Source organism: Bos grunniens, chromosome 1 (genome assembly GCF_055505025.1).
Source record: "Bos grunniens cultivar Pamir isolate PY7600 chromosome 1, Bosgru_T2T1.0, whole genome shotgun sequence".
NCBI lineage: Eukaryota > Metazoa > Chordata > Mammalia > Artiodactyla > Bovidae > Bos > Bos grunniens.
Window position 1 is genome coordinate 121310571 of NC_141165.1, and position 13659 is coordinate 121324229.

A 13659-nucleotide genomic window follows, 5' to 3' on the forward strand; every position below is an offset into this window, starting at 1 on the left:
CCATGCATTACTGAGTAGGTGTTGCCATCATCTTACTTCCTAGGTAGTTAAAAGTTTCTTCAGTCAGAAAAGGAAAGTATACCAGAGAAGACATATTCTTAAATGATAGATAACTTTTAAAATCAAATTAGGATTTTATAGAAATCTGTGAAAGCAGAAGCATTATGAAATATGTCTTATTTTGAATGAAATCAGATTCCAGAATTAAGTATAAAATACCACGTCAAATTCATTCATAAGCAAGATATTGCAGCAGATCAAAGCAAAAATGTAAAAGGTATTCAATGTGATTGATTTATAAAACCAAAGACTTTAAAACACAGCAAACTCTTTATAATTTATAACACTTGGAAATGAGAAGGATCATATCTTTTATTATTATATTTTCATTAGCTGTGGTACAGTACTTCAAAACGGGTAAAATTCAAAGATGTTATGCAGATTTCTTTTACAAAAAGACAGTTCTCACAAATTTGCTGTTCTTTTCTGTGAGAGGTTTCTGAGAAGTATTTATCTGATGTTTTTGAAAAAATTAGCATTCTGAGTTTTCTAATATAGAAAGAATAGTATACAGTGAGAAAGTTATTACTCTGAAAAAGAAAGTTCTTAAGAGATGATCATTTAAAATAGATGTCTGGATGTATTTACATCATTACATGACTGTTGTTGCCCCAATTCAATACCAACTATAATGCTTGTATTTATACCATTAAAAAAATGTAATTAGAATTTTCTGTTTAAAACATCCTTCATTTGGAGCATTTTAATGAGTTTTCAGTTTATTTGTTTAAAAATGGTTACTGTTCAAGAAAACAGTGATTTCAGAAACAACAAATTTAGTCAAATTGCAAAAAAATTGCAAATTGCAAATTTTTTATTCATATTTTTATGTTTTATAATAGTTGTTGTTTAGTTGGTAAAGTCATGTCCAACTCTTTTGCAACCTCATGAACTGTAGCCCAAGAGGCTCCTCTGTCCATGGGATTTCCTAGGCAAGAACTTTGGGGTGGGTTGCAATTTCCTCTTCCAAGGGGTCATCCCGACCCAGGGATCAAACCCATGTTTCCTGTATTGGCAGGCAGATTTTTTACCACCGAGCCACCTGGGAGCCCATATAGTATTAATGAAAGTGAAAGTGTCCATCACTGTCGTGTCCCACTCTTTGCAACCCCATGGACTGTAGCCCACCAGGCTCCTCTCTCCACGGGATTCCCCAGACAAGAATACTGGAGTGGGTTGCTATTCACTTCTCCAGGGGATCTTTGGGACCAGGGATCGAACCTGGGTCTTCCACATTGCAGGTAGATTCTTTACCATCTGAGCCACAGGGAATATTTCCAAATACTATAGTATTAGTACATGTACATAAAATAACACCTATACACATATTGGAGATATATGTTCAAACTTAAAAAGTCTGAATGGGTATGATATCAGAAGTCTAAGGATTCCTAGTTTTAGGTATTATTTATTTATTTTGTGTTTGGTATCAGTTATAAAACTCATCTTCTTCTATTGATCCTAATGGCTTGGCAGTTTTCTTCAACATCTCCTGGTCTGCTTATTCTTTGCCATTAATAGGTTTGTACTCTAGTCGATGCCTTCATCTGCTATCACTCAGATAGCCGCAGTAAAGTTTCTTATTTCTCTCTCTCCCCATTAAGGTGGTCTTGAAAAGGCTTTAAAATGTTAAGACCATGAAGCATTTAAGATAGTATAAATAAAAACATTTCTTTAAACCTATTCTTTTGACCCATACATTATTGCACACACGTGGCTGCATCATTTAGTAGATTAGGGAACACTGGAAAGAAGGCTGAGTTGAGAATAGGATTCTATAAACCTCAACTCATTTGAGCTTAAGTTTCTGATCTATAAAACAAGGAATTATTAAATTTCTAAGGTGACTGTCATCTTAAAATTATAAAAAATTCACTATTTGCATATAAATTATCCATATTTCACTTTAAAAATAACTAGAAATTATGTATTTATAAGTGAACTATTCGGAGAAGGCAGTGGCACCCCACTCCAGTACTCTTGCCTGGAAAATTCCATGGACAGAGGAGCCTGGTAGGCTGCAGTCCATGGGGTCGCAAAGAGTCGGACATGACTGTGAGACTTCACTTCCACTTTTTACTTTCATCCATCAGAGAAGGAAATGGCAACCCACTCCAGTGTTCTTGCCTGGAGAATCCCAGGGATGGTGGAGCCTGGTGGGCTGCCATCTCTGGGGTCGCACAGAGTTGGACACAACTGAAGCAACTTAGCAGTAGCAGCAGTGAACTATTGGGGCTTTTGAAAAAATAAAAATATTTATGAGTTATTATCTCCTATTTAATAAACCTGATTAAATTTTTTTACATTAAAAAATTTTAGGTAACAATGTAAATGTTACTTAGTTTTTTTCTGAAGGGAAATCAATCATAAATAAAGTAAAACCACCAACTCAGTATAATCAGATTTCAGAATTAATTGGTAGTTGCCATAATAGGCGTCCCTCATGGCTCAGATGGTAAAGAATCCACCTGCAGTGTGGGAGACCTGGGTTTGATCCCTGGGTTGGGAAGATCCTCTGGAGGACGGTATGGCAACCCACTCCAGTATTCTTGTCTGGAGGATCCTCATGAACAGAGGAACCTGGCAGGCTATAGTCCATGGGGTCACAAAGAGTAGGAAATGACTGAGCAACTAAGCACAGCACAGCACAGCACTTTCAATTTAAAGACAGAAAATTTAATTTCTGCATATCTTATTAAGAAACATTTACTTCTAATTTAGTTTAAAATTATTTTTACATAGCAAGTCTGAAGATTACAAAGAAATATATTTCTATGTGTGTTATCTGAGTGTGAAAGTACAACCTACCCTACTATCAATAATTTAAAATAAGTAATGAAATGATATGGCCATCAGAGAAGTGCTATTGTTACAGTTCTAACCTGTAAGACAGACCCTGAAGCAGAATTAGGGTAGCTCCAAGATTTACTTGAACACAGGTTCCTAGGCAAACTAAATATAAAATATGACTCCGTGAATAGGTCAGTCAAGAGAACAGGTCACAATATGGGTTATGTTACAAATTGACAAGTTACTAAAGCTCCAATAAATATTGTTGAATGAATGAATAAAATTTCTCAGGTCTTTGGTTTAATGATTTATTTAGAAATATTTTATCTGGGAAAATATATATTACTTTAGGTATTAATATGTTCAGATAATATGGGAACACAATTTTGAAACTGCTTCTCACAGAAGGTCTTGCTCTTAAGCTGATATTTGTTGTTCAGTCACTCAGTTGTGTCTGACTCTTTGCAATCCCATGGACTGCAGCATGCCAGGCTTCCCTATCCTTCACCATCTCCCAGAGTTTGCTCAAACTCATGTCCATTGCATGGAGTCAGTGATGCCATCCAAACATCTCGTCCTCTGTCATACCCTTCTCCTCCTGCATTCAATCTTTCCTGGCATCAGAGTCTTTTCCAATGAGTTGGCTCTTTGCATCAGGTGGTCAAAATATTGGAGCTTCAGCATCAAGCCTTCCAATGAATAATCAGGGTTGATTTCCTTTAGAATTGACTGGTTTGATCTCTTTGCAGTCCAAAGGACTCTCAGCAGTGTTCTCCAACAGAGAAGGTTCGAGAAAGAATCAATTCTTCAGCGCTTAGCCTTCTTTATGGTCCAGTCTCACATCCATACATGACTACTGGAAAAACCATAGCTTTGACTAGACGGACCTCTGTCGGCAATGTCTCTGCTTTTTAATACACTGTCTAGGTTTGTCATAGCTTTTCCTTTAAGAAGAAAGTGTCTTTTAATTTTATGGCTGCAGTCACTGTCAGCAGTGATTTTGGAGCCCAAGAAAACAAAGTCTCTCACTGTTTCCATTGTTTTCCCATCTATTTACCATGAAGTGATAGGACTGGATGCCATAATCTTAGTTATCTGAGTGCTGAGTTTTAAGCCAGCTTTTACACTCTCCTCTTTCACTTTCATCAAGAGGCTCTTTAGTTCCTCTTCACTTTCTGCCATAAGGGTGGTGTCATCTTCAATAATTATGAGGTTATTAATATTTCTCCCTGAAATCTTGATTTCAGCTTATGCTTCACCAGCCCAGCATTTCTCATGATGTACTCTGCATATAAGTTAAATAAGCAGGGTGACTATATATACAGCCTTGATCTACTCCTTTCCCAATTTGGAACCAGTCTGTTGTTCCATCTCCGGTTTTAACTCTTGCTTCTTGATCTGTATACAGATTTCTTAGGAGGCCAGTAAGGTGGTCTGGTAGTTCCATCTCTTTCAGAATTTTCCAGTTTGTTGTGATCCACACAGTCAAAGGCTTTAGCGTAGTCAATGAAGCGTAAGTAGATGTTTTTTGGGAATTTTCTTGCTTTTTCTATAATCCAATGGATGTTGGCAATTTGATCTCTGGTTCCTCTGCCTTTTCTTTTTTTTCTCTGCCTTTTCTAAATCCAGCTGATACATCTGGAATTTCTCAGTTCATGCACTGTTGAAGCCTAGCTTGGAGTTATATTTTAAAACCTTTTAACCAGAGTTACAAAGGTAGTTTTGAATACCAAGATGAGAAATTTGCCAAATCATTTGGGAAATTTATTCCAATTAGTCTAGGGAAGGGACATGATCTAGGTTTTGAGAAGGTTTTAGTTGAATGTCAATAGTTCTAAACTTATTCCTATTAGCTAAAATAATAAAATCTGGGAGACACACTGGTCTTATGAAGATGATGAATATATACTCTCACTTCTTTTTGTGTGTGTGTTAGTTGCTCAGTCATGTCCGACTCCTTGTGACCCCATGCACTGTAGCCTGCCAGGCTCCTCTGTTCAAGGAATTCTCCAGGCAAGAATACTCGAGTGGGTTGCCATTCCCTTCTCCAGGGGATCTTCCCAAACCAGAGATCGAACCCTGGTCTCCTGCATTGCAGGTAGATGCTTTACCATCTGAGCCACCAGTGAAGCCACTCTAACTTCTCAGGGGAGATCAACATTTGCCCCAGTAAAACATGGTGGACATAACAAGCTATTTACACTCCTCTCTTGTGGCTGGTTCTTTTACTTCTGATTATTTTTTGCTCTTCAAGATGCTATTACAGTAAGATAGCCTTGGGCCTCCTCCTGTTTGTGAGTTTTTGTCCCCTATTTCCTCCACCTCCTTTCCCTACTCACACAAAGAAGGTCAAACAGATGGAAAAATAGGGTAGAGTACCAAGAAAAAAAAAAGCTTAATTAAGACCAACTTCTCTGCTCAGTCGCTCAGTTGTGTCTTTATAATCCTGTGGACTGTATCCTGCGAGGCTCGTCTGTCCATGTGATTCTTCACACAAGAATACTAGAGTGGGTCGCCATTTCCTCCTCCAGGGGATCTTCCCTGACCCTGGGATTGAACCCTGCATCTCTACAGAGCTCTAGCAGTAATGCGTTTAGATTACAGGTTGGGGTTTTGTTGACTACTTCAGGGTCAATCTCTTCCCCCGCCCCCTAAGTTAAACAAGTGAACAAAAATCTATATAACATTTATTTTTCTCTTGATTAATAAAATGATACATGGTCTTGACTTGAAACAAATTAGGGAGATATACATAAAAACGCATAAATCTACCATTAATTGGGCATCATTCAGTTCAGTTCAGTTCGATTTTCAGTTGTGTCCAACTCTTTACAATCCCATGGACTGCAGCATGCCAGGCTTCTCTGTCCATCATGAACTCCCGAGCTTGCTCAAACTCATGTCCATCGAGTCGGTGATGCCATCCCACCATCTCATCCTCTGTTGTCACCATCTCCTGCCTTCTTCTTTCTCAGGATCAGGGTCTTTTCCAATGAGTTGGCTCTTGGCATCAGCTGGCCAAAGCATTGGAGCTTCAGCTTCAGCATCAGTCCTTTCAAGGAATATTCAGGACTTATTATTTCCTTTAGGACTGACTAGTTTGGTCTCCTTGCAGTGCAAGGGACACTCAAGAGTCTTCTCCAGTTGAAAAGTATCAATTCTTTGGCACTAGCCTTATGGTTCAACTCTCACATCCATGTATGACTACTGGAAAAACCACAGCTTTGACTATATGGACCTTTGTTGGTAAAGTAATGTCTCTGCTTTTGGGCATCATTAGTACTTGGATATTCCAAAGATATTTAAAACTCTTGCGTCTAGAATGTAACTTATCTTCTTTCTAGATCTTCCTCTTCCCCATATGATCAATGCTCAGTTAGTGAATAGCACTACTCTACATGGTTATTTGAAAGAAGGAAATGGCAACCCAGTCCATTATTCTTGCCTGGAGAATCCCATGGACAGAGAAGCCTGGTGGGCTGTGGTCCATAGTGTTGCAAAGAGCTGGACAGGACTGAAGTCACTTAGCACATACATGGTTACTTCAGCTTAAATGCCCAAGAATATACTTGATTCCTCTTTATTTTCCTTACTTCCATCCAATCAGTACTATAATCTGAGATCTCAGTTGTTGATTATTGTGTGTATACTTTTATTCAAAATTTATAGTTTCTTTTTTTCAGAATAATTTCTGATATTAATAGGATTTTCATAACAACATATTAACAATAGTGTGCTTACTTTTACTTGTTTCTTCAGATCAGTCCTATTTTTTTTTTCCCATAACCACTCTGTGTAAATTCTTTGCTTTGATCACTTCTAAATCAGCTGGTTTCTTTCTTTCATTTTCCTGATAAAAGATAGGTAGCTGGTTTGTTTTCTAAGTATCTGGACTATTTATTTCTGTTGCCCTCTCTCATAAACTACAGGGCTTGGCATCTGTATTATTAAATAATACTTTTTCCCTTTAAAAACTCAGGATATTATTTGTTCTGCCATTTGTTACAATGAAGAAGTTCACTGCAGACCTGATTTTATTCTTTCCTTTATGAGAACCCTAGTTTTTCTATGTGAGTCCTGCATCTGTAGGAGTTTTTTTTATCCTAAAAACGAAGACTGTAATAAGATATGGCTGTATGTAACCATGAATTGAAAATTAATTTTAAAAAATTATTTACTTCACTGGTTTGGTTTTTCTTAGAGCTAGTCTGCTGTTGATAGCCTTCACTACACTTTTAATTTAGTGGTTTCCTCTCCATATAGTATTTTACTTCCATACATCCTTGAGGTTGTCCTTTCTTTTAAATTTCACTTCAGTTTCACAGAAGATACTTGAGACTCAACCACAGCAAGAACATAACTGATCCTTAAAAAACAAACAAACAAAAAAAAGAAAACACCTTTTATCTTACCATGTAACTGATGGTAATTCATGTTATTTAGTCTCTTCATTCATCTCTACCTAGAGTATTTATAACAGAGAGCTGTTTTACTAATGGATAAATAGGTCTTTGTCAAATTTTTCAAGTCCAAACAGAGAAGGTAAAAGTTTCTAACTATGATTTGTTAAGAGTAATGGCCTGTGAGGCAGTAAATTATGAGGAAGCTACAGCTGGAGCTGTACAGCTGAGCTATTCAGAAAACGGTCTTAACCTCTGGGTATTGGGACAGGCTGCATTTAATTTGGGTCATACCATCATTCTCTCAATGAAAGGAATGCTCTCATGCAGAGCCATACATGCCATTTTTAATGTAGATTTAACAGTCACATCACAATTCCTGTTCTGTTGGTTCTGCTGCACACCTAGTGTATTTTCAGGAAGCACCAACCAGAATGAGATTGGCCACATACCAAATGACCCACTATTTGCTATTTCCTCTGGCCTCTACTGTTACAAGCTGGTGGGGGGAGCCACATATTACTGGATAGCACTGGATGGTTCTCTCTTTTATCTCTGTCTCTCATTTCCCTATTTAATCACATTCAGTTAACCAACTGCCGATTTTATAGCATTCACAAGGAATTTTTTTCCAAATTTTACATTATTTTTGTCATTTCATTGAGAGTCTGTTTAATTAAATTAATGGATTTTGGAGACCAAGTGTAATGAATTCAATTACAAGCGTATGGAAAGCTCACCAATGAACAGATTAAAATAAAAATAATAATAATGAAGTTGGTGCATCACACAAGAAATGTGTCATCTTATGTTGAGGTAAAGAAAAATTACCAGAGGCCAAGTTCCAAGAAAGCAAGCTTTTAGGAGCCAGCACAGATCCTCCTCATCTTACAATGGGGTTAAGGCCTAATAAACCACTGTAAGATGAAAATACCATAAGTCGAAAATGCATTTAATACATCTAACCTCGCAAACATCATAGCTTAGCCAAGCCGGCCTTAAAAATGCTCAGAACACTTCTACTGGGCTTATAGTTGGGAAAAGTCATCTATCACAAAGCCTATTTTATAATAAAATGTTCAACACCTCATGTAATTTATTGATTATACTGAAAGTCAAAAACAGAATGGCTGTCTGGGTACAGAATGGTTTTAAGTGTACTGGTTGTCTACTCTCATGATAGCATGCCTAATTGGAGCTACTGGGAGCTGCTGCCACTGCCCAGCATCATGAGACAGCACCATATACCATATCATTAGCCAGGAAGAGATCAAATTTCAACATGTGAAGTACACTTTCTACTGAATGGTACGCTTTCACACCATCGTAAAGCTGAAAAATCCTAAGTTGAACCACTGTAAGTTGGGGACAATCTGTATATGGAACATCTGGCTCTAAGAATGAAGTTTCCTCTTGGAATAAAGCAGAGTAAAATATAGTCAATGGATAAGAAGAATAAGTAATTTCTACCTAAACAACTCAAGGTTTAGGAAATCTGAAATTCACAGAAGAAAAGAATAAGCTTAAGAGGTAGGTTTTGATTTCATCATGAAAAACAGAAATCCTAATAATATGACTTCATGAGTTCACATACTTCACCAGACAGGCTATAGGCCTTCCTTAGACCTTAAACCTGATCATTTTTCTAAGAACAACGCCAAACGGAGGACCCTATACAGCAAATACAGTTACTGTTTCCACTTAACAAACAATGAAACTGACACTGAAATTATGTAACTTGCCCAAGATGACAGAGTGGCAAGTCGGGAAATGGGAAGGAAATGGGTGGGGGAAGAGAATGAACAATTAACTCAAATCTGCCAAGAATGTTAGTCCCTTGCTAATTCAAAGTGTGATCTAGGGACCAGCACCATCAGCATCACCTCATAGCTTTTAGAAATGCAGATTCTCAGGTCCCAACCCAGAACTACTGAATCATTAATTTGGATTTTAACAAAATTCCCATGTGATCTTTATGTACACTAAAGTATGAGCACCTGTGTTTGTCCTACTTCTTGCAGAGAAGAGCATGATGTTAGCTGGTATGAATCTGTATGAAAGATGGATAGAAATGTACCACTTGGGAACTAGGGCTTGTACTAGTAGAAAGTATTAAAAAAAAAAATTCAAAAGGTGACATTGGGTTCGTCATTGGATTATCAAAGGTTGGTCTAAAGCCTGGAGAATTCACAAGCTTACAAATGTGAGGTTTTAAAGGAGTATACATGATGGACTACATATTGTCTTTTCTTGAGTCCCTTAGGGCACATGGCTGGGGAAGCACCAGCAGCAGCGGTTCAGTTAGAAAATGAAGACTATTCTCCAGATAAAGCTAAAATGGGTACAAAAGGTGAAATTTCTCCAAGGAGACAGAAATTAGAGGCTTAGGAAAATTTAGAGTAGGAGTGGGCCACAATATCACAAGTAGCAGAAATGTAGAGACTGAAAACAAACAGGAGAAGGGGTGGGTTTTAGAATTTGTTGAGGAAACAGAAAACTGTGCAAACCTATTGAGGTTGAGGAACTCTCTATTGAGTGATTAATTATTGAGATAACTGAATGGAAACTCTGTTGACAAAGCGAAAAAAGGATATACCCTTCACAAATATTATGATTTCACACATTTAAAACAGAAGTCAAATACTGTCTCTCATCAACTCTAAAAACACTTCAGTATTTCCCACTGAAGTCATTTGTCACTTTCTAAAATACTTGCAATTTACAAAGGTTTGACTTCTTGTCTTTCTGTCTCTAAACTAGAATTAAAGCCCACAATAGCAAGGTTTTTCTGGTTTTGCTTATTACGGTTTTTTGCCAGAGCTTAGTGCATAGCGCACAGTGGGAACTAAATAAATATTTACTGAAGCAAAAATTCAAGAATAGATTGCTAAGGACACAAGTGTCGAAGGAAAAATGGAATGGAAAATTATTTTAAAATACCTGAATATAGACTCTAGTTAGAATGCAGTTTCCATGAGAACAAGTATTTTTACCTCTTTGGCTCAATGTAAGGATGGATACAATAGAAAGTTCAATATAAATGTAACTGATTCTAAGATGTGTTTTTTTTCATATTTTTTTTAACACTAAGATCATATTGTTTTACAATACTATCTGAATCCATGTCAGCCTGGTAATGGTTATGATGTAGTTGTCATTCTGAACGCAAGGACATCAAAGACAGCATGAAACCTTGCCAGACGGTTTACTGGTGACTCAGAATAAAACCCAAGAGACCAGCAGAGCACTCTTTTAACTCTTGGATATCAAATGGTATAGGTACAGATAATTAATCTAACTTAATACCCCTGAAACAGGAGTCAAAAGGTGACTAAACAGAACTTATTGTAAGTCATTTTAAGCTTTTAAAAACCCAGTACAAATGACTTCTAGTTATTTTATTAACTATTTTAGGAAATGCTACATCACCAACACTTTCGATGCCACTGAAGACAAAACAGTGTAGAAAAACAGACACTGATGACTGGAGATGAAAAGCAATTCTAGAGTCAGATTCTGAGTGTGAAGAGGTTTTAGATATACTTTAGCCAATTAAGTTTGCTTATAGTTTTCCTATTTTAGGACTTCCCTGATAGCTCAGTTGGTAAAGAATCTGCCTGCAATGCAGGAGACCCTGGTTCAATTCCTGGGTCGGGAAGACCTGCTAGAGGAGGGAAAGGCCACCCACTCTAGTATTCTTGGGCTTCCCTGGTGGCTCAGCTGGTAAAGAATTCACCTGCAATGTGGGAGACCTGGGTTTGATCCCTGGGTTGGGAAGATCCTCTGGAGAAGGGAAAGGCTACCCACTCCAGTATTCTGGCCTGGAGAATTCCATGGACTATATGTCAATGGGGTCACAAAGAGTCGGACACAACTGAGCGACTTTCACTTCACTTCCTATTTTATTTATGTACCAGAATGATCAATCATAAAAATCTGTTTTAATTCAACCTAAAACACTTTAAGTAAACATGAAATACAAATTATAGGGGAGAGAAAGCATTGCACAACTTCTCTGTGACTCATGATTTCCTTCCTCAATGTAGAATGCAGTATGTTGTCCCAACAATTATACCCCTAGGGGGAGCTCAAAGTCCATCTTCCTTTATGTGTGTGTGCTCAGTCACTCAGCTGTGTCTGACTCTGCGACCCCACGGGCTGCAGCCCACCAGGCTTCTCTGTCCATTGGATTTCCCAGGCAAGAATACTGGAGTGGCTTGCCATTTCCTTCTCCAGGGGATCTTCCCGACTCAGGCATCAAACCTATGTCTCCTGCATTAGCAGGAGGATTCTTGACCACTGCGCCACCTGGGAAGCCCCACATCTTCCTTTATTCCACCCCTAAAAAGGGCAATGAGATACTGCCAAGGACACATTAGTGAGCCACAGTACTATATATTGCTTCCCAACAAAATGGTAAAAAAAAACATCAAATGATCTTGTATCTACAGGTGAGGTCTTAGATCTTTAGTCATTCCCTTCTAGATTTACTCTTCATTCATAAAGTGTATGCAAAAAGAAAAAGAAAAAAAAACCCTGCCTCCTCTCTTGGGAAGGCTATTAAGGAAATAGATGAGAAAATCAGAAAATAGCCAAGGGGAAAAGTGGCATGGGGACAGACAGCCTGCTTCTAGTCTAGGCAAAAAGAGTGCTTTTTCTATGGCTAAGGGCTATGCATGGGGTTTTGCAACAAAAGCCTTTAGCAATAAAAAGCATGCTAGCAATAAAAGGATATGCTTGGGAAGCTACAGGGGGTGGTGGCAGCATGCTCCAGTCTAGCAAATAAGGAATTAAAATCTAATGTATGAACTGCTTAGAAGTACAGCTAAAAGTTATTTTAAGAACTTTCTTTTCTGCTAATGTAACAGAATCTTAAGCATTGTCGCATTAGGAAATCTAGAAGCTTATAATCAATAAATAATCAATATACTGTTTTCAGGTGGAGCAAAAGGATCTGTTTCAAAGGTAGATTAAAATGAAATTAATAAACTGTTTTACCTGGAATGATCCAAGAATATCCTTTAAGGGCTCTTCATAAAATTCATCTCTTCCAAAGAACAGCAGCAACTCAAAGAAACTCCTAGAAAGAATAAGCGAATGGATTGATTTTTTTTGCCCCAATTTAAAGATTATCAAGAAATAACAGTTATATAATATCAGATATTTAGTTTTAAAATACTTGGCTTTGAAAACCTATTAATCATTTGAAGTAAAGTGAAGTTAAAGTCACTCAGTCGTGTACGACTCTCTGCAACCCCATGGACTACATATAGTCCATGGAATTCTCCAGGCCAGAATACTGGAGTGGGTAACTTTTCCCTTCTCTAGGGGATCTTCCCAACCCAGGGACTGAATCCAGCCAGGTCTCTCCGGCATTGCAGGCGGATTCTTTACCAGTTGAGCGACAAGGGAAGCCCATTAATCATTTAGGATTCATGTTATGTTTTTGGTAAAATTACAATAAAAAGAAATATACTGAAGTTCTATATCAATAGAATTACTTGAGTCTAGTAGTAGGAGTTGAGTTAGTCACTCAATTGTGTCCAATTCTTTGTGATCCCATGGACTGTAGCCTGCCAGGATCCTCTCCAGGCAAGAACACTGGAGTGGGTTGTCATTCCCTTCTGTAGAAGATCAAACTCAGGTCTCCTGTTTTGCAACCAGGGAGAGAAAATGCAATGGTATACCAGGTGGCAAAAATATGGCTACATGTATCCAAATGATTAAAAAATCATAGTCTCACTTGAATCCAGTACAACAGACCCCAGAGAAAAGCAAAATCTAATTTTTTTTTCAGAGGGATATAGTGGTTAGTTGCTCAGTCATGTCTGACTCTTTGGAACCCCATGGACTGTAGCCCTCCAGGCTCTTTTGTCCATGGAATTCTCCAGACAAGAATACTGGAATAGGTTGCCATGCCCTTCTCCAGGAGATATTTCCAACCCAGGGATCAAACCCAGGTCTCCCGCATTGCAAGAAGATTCTTTACCAAATGAGGCACCAGGGAAGCCCTAGAACAAGGTAGGACTCCCCAAAATATAGAGTAGTCTAGAGCAGAGCTGGAAAACTACTGTTTTTGTTTTTTATTTTTCATAATACATGAGACAAGAACACTTAAATTTAAAATTTTAAATGTTAAAAACCAAAAAAAAAAAAAGGCGGGGGGCAAGAGAATAGTATTTCCTAACAGGTAAAAATTACATGAAATTTAAATATCATTGTCCGTAACTACATTATTGTTCAAACAGAGCCACATCCATATATTTATATATTGACTATGGCTGTGTTCACACCAGATAAAAAAACTGAGTAGCTGCAACTAGACCTTACTAGTTAAGCCTAAAAATATTTACTATCTGGCCCTTTACTCAACCATGGTCTAGAGCCAACACTGGGTTTCAATCTCAGC

General features: G+C 37.8%; 1 protein-coding gene and 1 long non-coding RNA gene across 6 annotated transcripts in view; one reads left to right on the forward strand and one right to left on the reverse strand.

Annotated features, from left to right (window-relative positions):
- Positions 1-13659, forward strand: part of LOC147380176 (uncharacterized) — a 78400-nt gene that overhangs the window by 30003 nt on the left and 34738 nt on the right. The gene's annotated exons all lie outside the window — the stretch shown is intronic.
- Positions 1-13659, reverse strand: part of ZNF654 (zinc finger protein 654) — an 86369-nt gene that overhangs the window by 23545 nt on the left and 49165 nt on the right. For all 5 annotated transcript variants that reach the window (XM_086321558.1, XM_086321566.1, XM_086321539.1 and 2 more), the window contains exon 3: positions 12249-12330. Coding sequence is in view for 3 of the 5 variants with exons in the window: in XM_086321566.1 (XP_086177692.1) it covers positions 12249-12330 (82 nt within the window). In the remaining 2 variants the exon portion in view is untranslated. The remainder of the gene's footprint in view (positions 1-12248; positions 12331-13659) is intronic.